Source organism: Pipistrellus kuhlii, unplaced genomic scaffold (assembly GCF_014108245.1).
Source record: "Pipistrellus kuhlii isolate mPipKuh1 unplaced genomic scaffold, mPipKuh1.p scaffold_m20_p_24, whole genome shotgun sequence".
Lineage (NCBI taxonomy): Eukaryota > Metazoa > Chordata > Mammalia > Chiroptera > Vespertilionidae > Pipistrellus > Pipistrellus kuhlii.
In genome coordinates, this window is record NW_023425523.1 from 4910776 (window position 1) to 4926997 (window position 16222).

At 62.3% G+C, this 16222-nt stretch overlaps 1 protein-coding gene across 1 annotated transcript; it reads left to right on the plus strand.

Moving 5' to 3' along the window:
• The first annotated feature begins 12026 nt into the window (after positions 1-12026).
• On the plus strand, positions 12027-15059 carry AMIGO1 (adhesion molecule with Ig like domain 1). Its single transcript, XM_036452736.2, has 2 exons — positions 12027-12261; positions 12927-15059. Exon 2 carries the CDS (start codon positions 12990-12992, stop codon positions 14493-14495), a length of 1506 nt encoding a protein of 501 aa, XP_036308629.1. The 5' UTR covers positions 12027-12261; positions 12927-12989; the 3' UTR covers positions 14496-15059.
• Positions 15060-16222: the final 1163 nt, after the last annotated feature.

Below are 16222 nucleotides of genomic sequence, written 5' to 3' on the forward strand. Positions count from 1 at the left end.
GGGGCGATGGTCTGCCCTCGCCCATGCACCTGAGGACCGTACTGGAGGGTGGTGGATGGAAGCTCGGCCTGGAAGGGTAGCCCTGGAGAGGGCACATTAGCCCTGTGCAGCCCAGGGTCCCCGGATGGTGAGGACCTGGGTGAGGAAGCAGAGCCAACCAACAGCTCCATTTCAGGGCCCCGAGGCGGCCCTGACAACCAGCAGCCACCAGAGGGCAGTGTTGGCCAATGAGCTACAACGCGCCGCCTGCGGGAGGTGGGGCGGGGGTGCCTCCCCCTCCAAATCCACAAGCTTGGTCCCTCCTCGGGGCCTTGCTGTCCTGTGGGCCCCAACTTCTCACCTTCTGACCCCCACACCATCCCTGCCGGGAGGGCCTGGCAAGAGGGCCGAGGCTCCCCAGAGAAAACCCCTCCTCCTCCTGGGAGGTAGCTGCCTCCTCCTCCTCCTCCTCCTCCTCCCCCTCCTTCTCCTCCTCCTCCTCCCCCCCCTCCTCCCCCTCCTCCTCCTCCCCCTCCTCTTCCTCCTCCTCCTCCTCCTCTTCCTCCTCCTAGGAGGCAGCTGGGAAGAGACAGGCCGGCAGGCGTCCTGGAGGGAGCACTGAGCTCGGAGTCCGGAGGCTGCGTCCGCCTATGGGAGCAGAGCACGGGGCCCAGCTCCCGGGAGGGGGGACGAGGCCCAGGACGCTCCCTCCGGCCCTCGGCGGCTCTGGCTTTGGAGTCTGAGTCAGCAGCACCTCCAGTGGCTTCTCTCTCCAGGGTGCCGACAGGGTGACAGTTTCAGGCCGGGGGAGGGCGGCATGGGCGGGGGGCGGGGGGGACAGAGCAGTGGGCACCTCTGCTCGCACAAACCGGGCCATCCTCCGGGGACCGCCCTCAGGAGGAAATCCGGCCTGAGGACCCAGAAGGATGACCGGGTCGGATGGGCCCCACACAGACCCCTTCAGGGGCTCCGTCTGGTTGGCTCATGGGTGACGGTGGCTGGGAGGCTGGAGGAAGAAGGTGCCCCCAGGGCCAGGCGGGGCTGTCCTAGACCCCTCCCTCCAGCCCGTTCCCTCCAGAGCCCCCAGCAGTCACCCCTCTTCTCCCCGCATCGCCCTGGCTCCTGCTTCTGGCTCCCTGCCGGCTCCCTCTCCCCAGAGAGGCTGGACCCCAGGGGAGGGTCCCTGCCTGGCCTCCCCATCTCTAGACTCCACACCCCCTCCTCGTCCCTCCAGTCAGCTCTGGTCCCTGTCCTGTGACCCAGCGTCCTCCCCTGACTCCTGGAATCCCACCCAGGCCTCTGGGCACTGTGCCCAGCACCTCGGCTTCCTCCCAGGGGCATCGATAGGGCACCTGGGGCCTGACCCCGCCCAGTACCCGGCGTCCTCCTCCTCACGTCCCACCTCCTCTTTCCTCCCTGATGGCTCCCTGTCTCGCTTTTTCTGCCTCTCAGTGGGCGTCGCTTTTTGGTCTCTCATCTGCTCACCGGTCCTGGTCTCAGAACTCTCAGTCTCCTGGCCTGGGCCTCTGCTCCCTGCCCCTCCGTCTCTGCCCAGCGGACACCGTCCCCTCTCCATCTCTCTCCACCCTCACTTCCTCCGCTGCAGTGAGCACGCTGAGGATCCAGTCCCCCCCTCCCTGGACTGAGGGTAAAAATAGCAGAGGGAGGCCGGGCTGGGAGCCAAACGGGCTCCCGGCCCCTTCCCTGCCCCCGGGGACCCGGGGGGGCCTGGGAGGCTGGGAGCTGAGGGTGGGGACTGAAGGCCGAGGGCAGAGTGACAGACCCAGGCAGAGAGAGGATGTGGCAGCAAGCTGGGGGTACGGAGCTCCCCACCAGCCTGTCCGCCCCCACGTGACATGGTCACGGAGTCCCTTCTCCCGCTGCTGAGACGGGCCCTGCGTCAGAAGACTTCCCGGGGCCCTCCCGGGCCTGCCCCCTCCTCCTGGCACAGATGCCAGCCCAGGTGGCTGCCAGCAGACGGCAGCTGGGGACCGGCGCCCTCAGGACAGGCCGCACTCACCCCGCCCGCCCCCAGGCCTAATGGGAGGCCGGAAGGGGCATCGATCGTCCCCGAGCTCGTTAAGTCACAGCCGAGGAACAGCTGGCCAGTTTTTTCCGGGCCATTAGCTGCAACGCGAAGTGGAGCAAGGGAGGGGCGTGAGGGATCGATACCCGCCTGTCTGCGGGGCAGGGCCTGGCGGCTGCCGCCTAGACTGGGGCTGCGCTCCTGTCCTCTGCTCCGGGGATGCCGCCTGGCGTTCACCCCTGAGAGCTCAGCTCCTGTTCCGCAGCCTGGCCAGCCAGCCGCGGCCCGGCTCCCGGGCTGACCCTGACCCGGCCCACTCAGACCCTCGGGATCTTCTCCCTGGGGAGTCAGAAGGACAGAGAGAGGTTCAGGTTTCCCGCCTGGTCTCAGAGGAGGCCTCACCGGGCCGGCTCCTCCCCACCCCCACGGCAAGATGACACCTCCGGCAGCTGCTCTGCTGGCCCCCAGCCCACCGCGCTGCCCCCGCGGCCCAGCCTGGGTTTGGTTTCCTGAGCGTGGGGAGAGGGCAGGGGATGCCGTGACCCGTGGGGCATGGCCGGGGTGGGAGGAGGGAGGAGAGAGATGACAGTGCTCACTCTTTCTCCCTCTCCCTGGCCCGGGAAGCAGATCAGCTGGGCAGCACCGAGCAGGGAACACTGTCCGCACGGCCGACCCCAGGAGGCCCACTACAGCGCTAACGGGTGAATGGGCTCTTTACTAATAAAGCGTCAAGGCCGGCGTGGCTCAGGGGATGAGCATCAACCTATGAGCAGGAGGCCATGGTCACGGTTGGATTCCCAGTCAGGGCACAGGCCTGGGTTGCGGGCTCCATCCCCAGTAGGGGGCGTGCAGGAGGCGGCCCACCAATGATTCTCTCATCATTGATGTTTCTCTCTCTCTCTCCCTCCCTCTTTGAAACCAACCAGAATATATTTTAAAAGACAAAAGCAAAGAAGAAATGTCCACCCGGACTAGGTGAGACGGCAGCGGGCCTGGGAATCGGAGGCCGTACACGATTCCTGGGCCAGCTCCTCCCTCCCCCTCCCTGTCCCCTCTCTCAGCTCCAGGGCAGCAGCCGGGGCTCGGACGCTGATTCCTGGGGGTGCGGGCAGAGTGTGGGGGGAGCGAGGTAGCCAGACAGCCGGAGAGGGAGCCCAGCAGAAGGGCCTTCAGCGGGGATGCCCTTGAGAAGCCAGGGCCCCGGGGAGCAGCGCCCCCTGGAGGCAGGAAAGGGAAGAGCGTGGCACTCCTGGGAGTGCTGCTGGCCCAGCTGGGGACCATGGGGCCCTTCACAGGCCCTGTGCCCGGGCCAGGCCTGTCCCCGCTGCCAGGCCATCTGAGCCATGAGGAGACGTCGGAGTGGCAGCTGCTGTGGTGTCAGGGAGGGATGTCCGGAAAGGGCGCAAAGCCGCAGCCATGGTTCTGATTCCCTCGCCCTGTTCATCAGCTCATCTGCGCCCTGTGGCGCGAGGACCCCAAGTTGCCTGAGGACAGTTGGGAGCTGCAGGGCACCCCCTCCCCTCGCACACACAGGGCTGCTCCAGGAGGACACGGCGAAGGGGCTCCCCCTAAGGCCCCGCCAAGCAGGAGGTCATGGATTTGCAGCCACAGCCGCCCCCTTCCGCCCCCAGGGGTCTCGCTGTTCACAGAGTCAGCGCCTGAAATCGAGGCTTCCAGGACATGTGTGTACGGACACACACGGGCACACATGAGCACACACGGGCACACACGGGCACACAAAGACACACACAAGCACACATGAGCACACAGGCACACACAGGCATACACAGGCACACACTGACACACACGGGCACACACAAGCACACACAAGCACACATAGGCACACAGGAGCACACATAGGCACACAAGCACACAGGAGCACACAGGGATGCAGGTCTGGCCAACTCCCGTTTCCGGCAAGGGCCTCGGGGTTCCCAGTCCTTAAAGGGGACCGCCTCTCTGAGAACAACCACGTCCCATGAGACTAGACGGAGAATCAAGAGGAATGCCAGGCCCGGAGTGGCGGTCTGGCGTTCACTGGTTATAGTTGCAGTGCCAGGAAGAAGGAGAAAGGATGAGTGATTCTATTCAGCTTCCAAAGAGCCGTCACCTGCGTGGTTATCTGAGCCACGTGACTCTGATGAGCTCACTGAGACGCGGAGCCCCAAAACTGATTGGGGCGTTCAGCCCCAACCCCGAGCCTCCCTGACCTGTCTCTCGCCTCTCCTTACCTTCCAGCGCCCGCCCTGTCCGAAGGCACCGCTGTTCTGCACGCTGTAATAATACAGCAGCTGTACAATCTATGGCCTTTTAGAACGTTTTCTCTTGCAGTAATTTCAGATTTAGAGAAAAATTGCAAGAAGGGTACAAAGAGCTCCTGAGTACCTTTCACCGAGTTCCCCAACGTCTCACAGACATGGAACACACCTGCCTCCTGGCGACCCCTCGTCCCCCCTCGCCCTTCGCGCCCCCCCTCCCCCCCCGCCCACCATGTACCCTATGTGTAATTTCTGGTCCATTCAGGAGGGATGCCCCATTAGCTTTTGACTCTTCAGTGTGTGTTTCCTAAAAGCAAGGGTGTTCTTCCACTCAACCACAGAGCAGCATGTCAGCCAGGAAGCTGACACCGATACAAAGCTACCGTCCTGCCCACAGACCCCGTCCACACGCCACCGGTGACTCTAACAGCGCCACTGGCGGCCGGGGGCCGGTCCAGGACCAGGGGTCACGTTTACTTGCCCTGTCTTTTCAGTCTCTGAATCTGGAGCCGCCTCGGTCTCCCTGGCTTCTGTGGTCTTGGTGTTTGGAAGAGGAGAGCCAAGTTACTTTGTAGAATATTCCTTGTTGGGCTTGGCTGCTGTTTTGTTATAAGAGAATCCAGGTTCTGTGTATGTGTGTGTGGGGGGGGGTGGGGGGGTGTTGCAGGTTGTTTTTAGATATATATATTTTTTTATTGATTTGAGAGAGGAAAGGAGAGAGAGAGAAAGAGAGAAAGAAACATCAATAAAGAGAGAGACTCATTGATTGGCTGCCTCCTGCCCACCCCACACTGGGGACGGAGCCCACAGCCAGGCATGTGCCCTGACGGGGAGAGAGCTATGACCTCCGGGTTCCTAGGTCGATGCTTAGCCACTGAGCCACGCCCGCCGGGCCGGGTTCTGGCGTTTGCCAGGAGTCCTACAGAAGGGAAGCCCAAGGTTTGCCGAACCTTTGGCTTGTAGAGAGGGAATCGAGGACCAGAGCGACGAAAGGGTGCGGCCAAGGTCATGGAGGTCGAGGGGAAGGACTGGAAGCCAGACCCGCTGAGTCCAATGCCCGGGCTCTGCACTTCTCCCCTCCGCTTGCACGTCTGAGGGGAGCCTCTCCGCCGGCAGCTGGGCAGCAGATGCAATTAGGACAGTGAGTGTTGGCGAACGCGGTCCCTGCAGACCCATCTCCCCATGACCTTGGCCAACCCCGGCCTCCAGGAAAGCCTTTCCCTGCTTCTCCCAGAAGCCCACGCCCACGGCCCACGAAGGCCTGATACAAACAGCGTCCGGGTGAGTCTCCGAACTCCCAGGGGAAGCGGGAGGGGGAGCGCCTCCACGCAGACCCCGGGCGGCGGGGAAGGGAGGCATGGAAATTTCCCCCGAACCCTGACGCATGCCCGCATGCCCGGAGCAGGATCAGCTGCAGCATCTCCACTCCAGCCCAGCCTCGGCCTCGTTAGCGCGCGGCAATCAGGAGGTAATTAGCTGGCTGTTATTTATTCCCGCACTCATCAGCAGCCCACGGAGGCGCTGCGGGGGCTCTGGGGGGCCTTGAGCTACCAGCCAGGAACCAGGAAACCAGGAGCAGAAGACGAGGCCGGGAGAGGAGAAGAGCGGGGAGGAGACCCAACCCCAGGCCCACACGGGTCCCGGGGGAGGAGGCCGGTCACCGGGAGCCCCCGGCCGCTCCCACTCCTCTCGGCTTTGTTCTCGGGATTGGGCTCCGGTCAATAAAGGGCCGCCCTTCCGCTCCCTGGTTCTGCCTGACTGCAGCCAAATTGCCTTTTTCCGAGGCGACTTTGGAAAAAAGATGACATTTATCAAAGCCCGCGGAGCATTGACCTTGGTGGGAGGAAGCGAGGGCAGGTGCGCTGTCTGTGGAAGCCGGGGAAGAAAACAAGGAAAACCTGCGATGCTGTCAGGCGTCAGGGCTGTCAGGACGGCCGTGGGGAGACAGCTCTGGGTTTGAGGACCCGCCCCGTGCTTTCCCGCCTGCCCCCTTCCTCCTCCTCCTCCTCACCAGTACTCCCACTGGCAACACCACCTCTCCTGCCCGACAGGAGACTGCACGTGGTCCATTCTGAGAAGGGCTCGGACCTGGGACTTGGTACCTTTGCAAAGTACAGCACCTCAGCATGAGCAGCAGCTGCAGAATTGCTCTGTAGAACAAACGGAGACCGCCATGTGGCTGGAAGGCAGGGAGTGAGGGGAATGGGAGACTGGTCCTCAAAATATTTGCATAGCAAGTACATTGTGTGCGTGCGTGTGTGTTTTGTTTGTTTTTTAGCGAGAGGAAGGGAGAGGGATAGAGAGAGAGAAAGATCGATGAGAGAGGAACATCACCCATTGGCTGCCTCCTGCACGCCCCCTACTGAGGATCGAGCCCCCAACCCGGGCATGTGCCCCGACTGGGAATGGACCAGCGACCTCTTGGTTCCTGGGTCGACGCTCAACCGCTGAGCCACACCTGCGAACAGAGACGGTTTCCTGAGTGTCTGTCTCTGCATTTCATTCCTAAACACTCACAGACGTTCTTCTTCTATGGGAATGGAGGTTGGGGAATGTGATATAGAATGAATGAACAAATGGAGGGGCATCTGTGCAGGGTGCCACCCGCCTCTGTTTGAATGCTCCCGGTAACGGGGAATTCATGATGTCAAGGCGAGAAACATGCTGTGACTGGTGTGGCTCAGTGAATAGAGCATCGGCTGCGGATTGAAGGGTCCCTGGTTTGATTCCAGTTCAAGGGCATGTACCTTTGTTGCAGGCACATCCCCAGTAGGGGGTGTGTAGGAGGCCGCTGATCGATGTTTTTCTCTCTCATCGATGTTTCTAGCTCTCTATCCCTGTCCCTTCCTCTCTGTAAAAAATCAATAAAATATATATTAAAAAAAAAGATGAGAAAAATCCATGATTGGACTGACAGTTGGAATGCCCATTTTATAGGTTAAGTAACTGGCTTGCGTCCCCAAAGGAGCGGCACAAGCAGGATTCGGTTCCCACTAGCCTGGGTGCCGCGCCGCACTGCGGGAGCCGCAGGGAGTGGTGCTGGGTGCAGGGCCTGGGAACCAGCCTTCCCCTCTGGGGTGTCTGTAGGCTGCAGGCTGACTGTGACGTTGGAACCCCGCCCCCAAAGGCAGAAAGAACATTGTGAACCAGGCATTCGTCAGCAGCATTTCCAGGGAGCATCTACTTGATGAACTCAGGAAAGGAGAACTTAAACAATATGTGGATGAATTTTCCAAATGAGCAAAAGACACCCTAGAATGTGGGAGCAAGACGTAAAGTCTGTACACACGTGGATATGGAGACCGGGCCCTCCTAACTGATGGAGAAAGGGTAATGCTGATGCGTGACGAGGCACTTTCACACCTGTTAGCTCACTTGATCCCCCCCCAAATAGCCCCGGGAGACCCAGGTGCCAGTCTTGTTCCCACTGGGCAGGTGATGGAATGAGGTTTAGTGGAACCACGTGCAATCCCCAGAGTCACCAAGCCCGCGTGCAGCTGCGACTCGTCCACGCCCAGACCCTACCCAGGGGTCCTCAAACTTTTTAAAGTGGGGGCCAGATCACGGTCCCTCAGAGAGCTGGAGGGCCGGACTATAAGAACTACTAATTCCTACTGTAACACCTCGGCTGCGCTCACTGCCCAAAAAACCTGGCGGGCCGGATCAGACTCCTCTGCGGGCCGCATGTGGCCCGCGGGCCGTAGTTTGAAGACGCCTGCTACGCTCTGCCCTTCCTCCTACACTAGACATGGAGGCTAACGTGTAATAAACATGTTGATTTAGTGCCATTATTAATTAATGAATTAATTCAACGAACGTTGTGCCTTTAATCCTCACCAGAGAGATATTTTTTCCCCACGGCTTTATAGAGAGAGTGGAAGGGGGCGGGGGGAGATCCATTGGTTGCTTCCCTCAAGCACCTAATTGGGGAATTGAACTGGGAATTGAACCCATGACCCTTTGGTGCTTGGCCAGCACTCTAACCATCAAGCCACACTGGTCAGGGTAAACAACATATATTTTGAATGCCGATTAAGAGCCAGACCTAGGGCCAATCAGTGCTTTGGAGGACATACAGCCTAATGGGGACATGCACACGTAAACAGACAGAATAGCCAAAGTTTCGTCAGGATGTATGTTCGATGTGAAGTGGACCCTCAGTGGCCTACACTTTAGGACTACTTTGCCCTAAAGAAGGGCGGCCAGCCACATGGAGTCTTTGAAAAGGAGCCCACAGGGAGCTTTTTAAGGGGGTGTCTTCCCACAGTCTCCGAAAATATTCCAAGTAGAGAGAAAAGCAGCTCACCTGGTCTCAGACACGGCCAGCCTCCTGGGCTCACATGCTGAGGTAACCGGACGACCTTCCAAATGGAACGTGGGAACCCCGGGCCGATCCACTCCAGCGAGAGGAAATCAATGCCCTCGGCAAACAGCCTGTCGCCGTTCACCCTGCTGAGGTTCTCTTTCTGTCGTGAATTAGTAGGTGGTTGTTCTGGGCGAGGGGCAGCTGTGGGCATGTCATTGGGAGTCTGTGTCCTACACGCTGCCACCCAGTGGGACGTTCCGTGACCGTGTTCCACGGCGCAGCCCGTCACGTGTGGCTATTGAAGGTGGGAACGGAAGACGTGATTGATAATGTTATTTCATGGTGATCGATGTGAACAGCCACGGGGAGTGAGGGGCTGGGCCTGCCTGTGGGCCTGCAGCGTCTGCATCGCCAAACTGATCAGAAATGCAGAACCTCAGGCGCCACCCTATCCCCGTGGTCGGCAAACCGCGGCTCGCGAGCCACATGCTGCCTTTGGCCCCTTGAGTGTGGCTCTTCCACAAAATACCACGGCCTGGGCAAGTCTATGTTGAAGAAGTGGCATTAGGAGAAGTTTAAGTTTAAAAAAATTGGCTCTCCAAAGAAATGTTAATCGTTGTGCTGTTGATATCTGGCTCCGTGGACTAATGAGTTTGCCGACCACTGCCCTACACCCACGGCTTCAGAATCCTCGGGTTACAAGATCCCCAGGTGATCTGACTGCACATTAACATTTGAAAATGGCCGAAACCAGTTTGGCTCAGTGGATAGAGCATCAGCCTGCAGATTGAAGGGTCCCAGGTTCGATTTCGGTCAAGGGCATGTACCTTGATTGTGGGCACATCTCAGTAGGGGGTGTGCAAGAGGCAGCTGGTCGAAGTTTCTAACTCTCTATCCCTCTCCCTTCCTCTTTGTAAAAAAATCAATAAAATATATTTAAAAATAAATATATAAAATAAATAATTAAAAAAACATTTGAAAATGGCACGGTTACTGCTTTTTTTTCTTCTAGGGGGTCAGGGACTGGGAGCAGAAAGTAAAGGGTTCCTGGCAAGGTTACTTCAGAATGAGCTGGTGCGGGGTGGGGGATGGGTGCGGGGGGTGAGGACCAGGGAGGACCACACCTGTGGTGGCCTCTCCCAGCTGCAGACACCTGAGGCTGGTGCCCGGCATAAGGGGCCTCTTTCCTGTGTCTGTCTCTCCTCCATCCCTTACACACAGCAGAAAGGGCGAGCAAGAGAGAGCCTGGCCACTGCGTCTGAGGCGGTGCTCGGCAAACTCACGAGTCCACAGAGCCAAATACCAACAGCCCAACGACTGAAATTCCTTTGGAGAGCCACACTTTTTTAAACTTAAACTTCTTCTAATGCCACTTCAACATAGACTCTCCCAGGCCGTGGTATTTTGTGGAAGAGCCACATTCAAGAGGCCGAAGAGCTGCATGTGGCTCGAGAGCCGCCGTTTGCCGACCACGGGTCTAAGGAAAGTTGTGGGGGTGAGGGTTTGGGGGAAGGACATGTGTTTCCCCGGGGCCCGTTACAAAAGAAAACGATGGAATTTCCTTACTGAGAACTGAATGGGAATGGTCCCTACATGGGAGTTGGTTGCATTCTTCCCTCCACTTCTGTGTAGGTTTGAATTCCTTCAAAATCATAAAAACAGATGTGACTTCCGTGACGATGTGTGTGAGAGCCAGCCCCGCCCCTGCACCCCTCGTGCGCTCTCCTTCCTTCCACGCTGAGTCAGGGTGGTCCATGCAACTCCCAACATGGAGGTGACAGGTGTGGCCTCGGAGAGCCGGCTCGGTGTGACTCCTGCCTGGCTGGCTCTTGGCGATCTTGCTCCGGAGGAAGCTGGCCACCGGGCTGCGAGGACACTCCTGCGGTCTCGTGGAGAGACCTCCAGGGAGAGGAGCCAAGGCCGCCCGCCCACAGCCAGCCTCACGAGTGAGTCAGGGAAAGAAGTCCGTTCTCCAGCCCCAGCCTCGCCTTCCAGTGATCCACCCACCGTACTCCATCTGATGTGTGATGGTAGCTGCCTAGAGACCCCTGCCCCCAAGCCCACAGCCCGCCAAAGCACCCCTGAATCTCTGACCAACAGAAACTGCCTGTGACAGGCATGGAGTGTCTGTATCATCCTATGAAACCACTGTGTTAAAGTCTGGGGGTTGTTATGCAGCAATAGGAAAGGATACAAGGTCATTTCGGGGTTTCTCACTCCCTCATGCCCTCCCGACTCACCACGGAGGCCAGGGCGGGCAGGAAGAAGACACACCACGCCGCAGGAGGCTGCCATGCTGATATCCCTCGGAGAGATCCTGCGCTCACTTAAGTCCTGGGCAGACACCCGTGAGGGACAGACGTTCTCTGTAAAACCCTCAGCAGGCTAATGGACTGCGCTATTCGTCTCAGTGTGCTCCTGCTGCCCTCAGAGACGAGAAAGAATAAAAAGGGAACTTCTTCCTCGGGGGCCACCACCCCATAGCTAGAGTCTGGATCATAAGGTCTCCACTCTCCCTACCCGCCCCTGGCCCAGCCCTAACCCCTAACACACTTCCTGAGAACAGCTTCTTCTGTTTCAGTGCTGCACCCGCCCCCAACAAGACCCCCGGCCCTTCATCTTTAGGGTTTGGTGACAGAGCATGGCTCCAGAAGGAGGGGCGTGTGTGGCAGGGGGAGGTGGAAAAGGGCTGGCATTGGGGCAGAAAGGGCGCTGGTGGCCAGGCCCAAAGGAAGAACGACCCCCCAGGCTGGGAGGGTTTTAAAGTTTCCAGGAAGAGAAAGAAGCCTGTGGCTGGTTTGTCTGCAGCCCGTGTGTGTTTGTGTTTGTGTGTGTGTGTGTGTGTGTGTGTGTGTGTGAGGGATGGGGTGGGAATTGCCGAAAAGGGTGTCTAAAGAGTGGGATCTGGGGCCTGCACATGCGCCACAGCCCCCCCCCCCCTTACCCCCTCTCCTGCCCATCTGCCTCGCAGGCTGGGGCGCTGAGCCTTCCTTGGCACCCAAGGGCGGGGGTGGAGTGAGTGGTGGCATCAAGGAGGGGTCAGGGGCCGGGGAAGGCGCTTCCCCAAATTTTTGGGGACTTCGCAGCCGTAGAGAGAGGGGGGAGGGGGAACCTAATGAATTTCCCGCCAACCCTGAGCTTAGATTGCTTTAATTTGCAAAATCAAAAGACGTGCGGCGCCGGTTGCAGCAGCAAATTCACTCCGAGCTACTCCTCCGGAGATCTGTTTGGGGGCGCCGGGACGGGGATGGGGGAGGCGGAGCGAGCAGCAGAGCCCCCTCCCCGACAATCCCCGCCGCCGGTGGGTCCCGGGCCCGGACGCTCCCGGGAGCCGCTGCCCGGCGCGGGGCTCCCCGCAAACGCCGCACGTGCGCCCCGCCCCGCGCGCGCGCCCGGCTCCGGCGGCCACGGGCGCGCGCGCGGTGCCGCTGCCCCCACGCCGCCCCGGCGCTCCGATCGCGCCGCTCCGCCGGGCCCACCGCGCTCCGCAGGCGGCAGGCGGCCGGGGTCGCGGGCCCCGCGGGCGGAGGCGCCGGGAGGAGCCCGGGAGGCGGGCCATGTCGCCGGGCGCGGGCCGCTGCGTAAGGCGGGCGCCGCCGCCACAGGCCGGCCGGTGAGGCGCCGCCGCCGCGGAGGCCGCGACCGGAGCGCCGGACCCGCCATGGGCTGAGACCGTCCTCGCCGCCGAGCAGGTGCAGTGACCCGAGGCCCCGGAGGGGGGAGCCCGCCCCAGGCCCGGGGCCCAGCCCCGGGGCGCGCCCGCCCTGCCCTGCGAGCCGGTGCCCCTGACCTCCCCCCTGGCCGCCCCGGAGGCCCTGGGACCCCCCTGCACGGCGGCCCGGGCGGCTGGGAAACCACAGCAACCTGAGGTCTCCGCACGTCCCCCGCCCGCCTGCCACCCGGCCCGGCCAGCCCCGTGTCCACCTCCTCTGGCCCCGCATTTAAAAAATATATATTTTATTGATTTTTCACAGAGAGGAAGGGAGAGGGATAGAGAGTTAGAAACATCAATGAGAGAGAAACATCGATCAGCTGCCTCCTGCACACCCCCCACCGGAGATGTGACCGCAACCAAGGTACATGCCCTTGAGCAGAATTGAACCTGGGACCTTCCAGTCCGCAGGCTGACGCTCTATCCACTGAGCCAAACCGGTTTCGGCTGGCCCCGCGTTTTGAGGCACTGCCTGCAGCCGGGGAGCTGGCCGGCATCTCTGCCTTTGACTTCTAGTCCAATGGCGCAGGGGGGTAAGGTGGGGGGAGGATGGGGGGGTTCGGGGGGTGGGTCCTTCCCTCCTTGGTCCTAGCCCATCCTCTCTCCCTCATGCCTGTGCTGAAAGACCCTTCTTTGTCCCTCCAGATCACGCTGGGGTGACCCCCTCCCGGACCTTCCTGGCGGCCTTCCTCGCTCCCCGGTGACACTATGCAACCCCCGCGGGACCTGCGAGGCCTCTGGCTGCTGCCGCTGCCCTGGTTCCTGCTCCTGGGCGGCGGCGGCGAGGTGGCCGGAGCCGGCCGGCTGGCGGTCAGCTGCCCGGCCGCCTGCCTGTGCGCCAGCAACATCCTCAGCTGCTCCAAGCAGCAGCTGCCCAACGTGCCCCACGCCCTGCCCAGCTACACGGCGCAGCTGGACCTCAGCCACAACAACCTGAGCCGCCTGCGGGCCGAGTGGACCCCCACGCGCCTCCCCCACCTGCACTCCCTGCTGCTGAGCCACAACCACCTGCACTTCATCTCCTCCGAGGCCTTCTCCCCGGTCCCCAACCTGCGCTACCTGGACCTGTCCTCCAACCAGCTGCGCACGCTGGAGGAGGCGCTGTTCAGCGAGCTGCAGGCCCTGGAGGTGCTGCTGCTCTACAACAACCGCATCGTGGCCGTGGACCGCGCTGCCTTCGAGGATGTGGCCCAGCTGCAGAAGCTCTACCTGAGCCAGAACCAGATCGCCCGCTTCCCCCTGGAGCTGGTGCGGCTCCCCAAGCTGGCGCTGCTGGACCTCTCGGGCAACAGGCTCAAGAGCCTGCCCGTGGCCGAGCTGCAGAAGCTGCCCGCCTGGGTCAAGAACGGGCTGTACCTGCACAACAACCCGCTGCACTGCAGCTGCGAGCTCTACCAGCTCTTCGCCCACTGGCAGCGCCGGCGGCTCAGCCCCGCCGTGGACTTCCAGGAGGACCTGCGCTGCCTGAGCGCCAAGAAGCCCTACAGCGTCTTCGGCCTCAACTGCAGCGAGTACAAGGAGCGGGCCTGGGAGGCGCACCTGGGCGACAGCCTCACGCTCCACTGCGACACCAAGCAGCAGGGCACGACGAAGACGTGGGTGACGCCGGGCCTCGAGCGGGTGCCGGACGCGGCCGCGGCGCCGGCCAACGGCACGGCGCGGGTGCTGGGGAACGGCAGCCTGCACCTGCAGCGGGTGCAGCCGGAGGACGGCGGCGTGTACACCTGCTTCGCCGTCGGCGAGGCGTTCAACGAGACGCTGTCGGTGGAGCTGAAGGTGCACAACTTCACGCTGCACGGCCACCACGACACCCTCAACACGGCCTACACCACGCTGGTGGGCTGCATCCTCAGCGTGGTGCTGGTCCTCATCTACCTGTACCTCACGCCCTGCCGCTGCTGGTGCCGGGGTGTGGACAAGCCGGCCAGCCCCCAGGGGGACAGCCTCAGCTCCTCCATGCTCAGCACCACGCCCAACCACGACCCCGTGGCCGGAGGCGGGGGGGACAAGCAGGAGGAGGAGGAGGAGGAGGAGGAGGACTTTGACCGGCGGGTGGCCTTCCTGGAGCCTGCGGGGCCCGGGCAGGACCAAAACGGCAAGCTCAAGCCGGGCAACACCCTGCCGGTGCCCGAGGCCGCGAGCAAGGGGCAGCGGAGGATGTCGGACCCGGAGTCGGTCAGCTCGGTCTTCTCGGACACGCCCATCGTGGTGTGAGCGGGACGGGGTGTGGTGGGGGGGTTCCGCCCCAGGAGAGGTACGGCGCCCCTGGAGGATGGGAGGGGGCAGAGCAGAGAGAGGGCTGGCTGGCTGGCTGGCTGGCTGGCTGGCTGCCCAGGGGCGTGGGGCCCCCCTGATCTCGAGAGGATGGGTCACGGGTACAACAGGAGCAAGGGCCCGCCCCACCAGGGTGCGGTGGCCACAGTTTTCACTTACGGATCTATGGGCCCTCAGGCCAACGCCACACCCTCCCCGAGCACCCGCACCTGTCCAGGCAGCGAAGGAGGGGTGGGAGTGAGGAAGGGGTGGGGGGAAAGAGTGAATCCCTAAACCTGTTCGAGGTCATCCCTAGCTCCCTAAGAGAAACTCGTTTGGGGGGGATCTTCCTCTCTCTCTCTGCCCACCCACCCCTGCGAGGTGGAGGGAGCTTCTGAAGGAGCCACATGGGGACTCCGTAGTGTCACCTCCGGCCGGGAAGTCACCCTCCGCGGCCAGCTGGGGGGGAATCGGAAGTTTTGGGAGAATGAGTCGGGAAAAGGCGGGGACTAGCTCTCCCCCAGCGCTGAGACTTCCCCAACGCCTTCGTGTCTCCCAAGGAGCCCGGCTGGCCGCCCGGCAGCGAGGGCAGCGATGGGCGGTGTGGTGTCTGTGCCCTGTCCCGGGGCCAGGGGCACCGAGGGGTCCCCCCCAGAGCCCAGGGGCAGCACAAAACCGGCAGCAGCTGGGGCGAGGACTCCGGCACCTGCCTGTCAGGCCGGGCGGGGGCTGCTGAAGGCAGAGCGCTTCTGGCTGGATGCCCGCCCCCCAGGGGGGCCGGGGCCACGTCGCGCAGGGCCGGGAGGCCACAGCCTCTCAGCACCACTGGTCCCACCGGACTTCCTGTGACACCGTCTGCACGCAGGCTCCTCGGCTCAGGCGGGACTCTGGTTCCCCAGGGTCCTGGGTCGCCTGGTCCCGGCTGGGTGAGTGGGTGGGGGGACACGGGCGGACCAGGCGTGTATCTCCTGTGTCACCCAGGCTGCCTTGCTCCCCTCAGAGGGCCTCCCCGGCTGCAGGGCCCCGTGTGGGATTCCGTGGCGGACGGGCTGGGATTGGGTGGCCGTGGCCCCAGGAGGGCCGTTCGGAGTGTGGCTTAGGCTCTGTGTCTCCGCCAGGCTCCAGGCAGCCTCGTGGCGGACGGAGGCGGTGATGGGGACAGGCGGTGGCACAGGCTCCGGAAGGGGGCTCTGTCGCCCCCTGCGCGGTCAGGGGTCTGTGTGGGGCAGGGGGGAGGGGGGAGGCCAGCCGGGAAGGCAGGCCGGCATCCCATCCCATCCACGGCCACGCCCGCTCTGATCGGGGAGCCCGGGAGGGGGCCGCTCTGAGCTTGGTCAAGGGCGTGGCCGGGCAGAGGTGAGGATGTTGGCCTTTCGCCGTCCGTCCCCTCTCGCACCACGTTCCCTGCCAGACCTTCCGACTGGCGCCTGAGGTTCCACGGGGTGTGGTCGGCCTGCGGGCGAGGCTCTCGAGGAGGGAACGCCCCGCGGCCCGAGAAGATGGGGGGCGGATGGGCCCTGGGAGGTCAAGGCTGCCGGTCACACTTGCTTAGTGCCCAGCGTTGTCGAGAGGGACAGCGTCTCCCTCACGTCCTTGCATGCTCGTAGACACGCACACTCCCAGGCACGCATGCACGCGGCACCCTGCCCGCCACCGGCACCCTGCCCGCCACCGGCACCCTGCCCGCC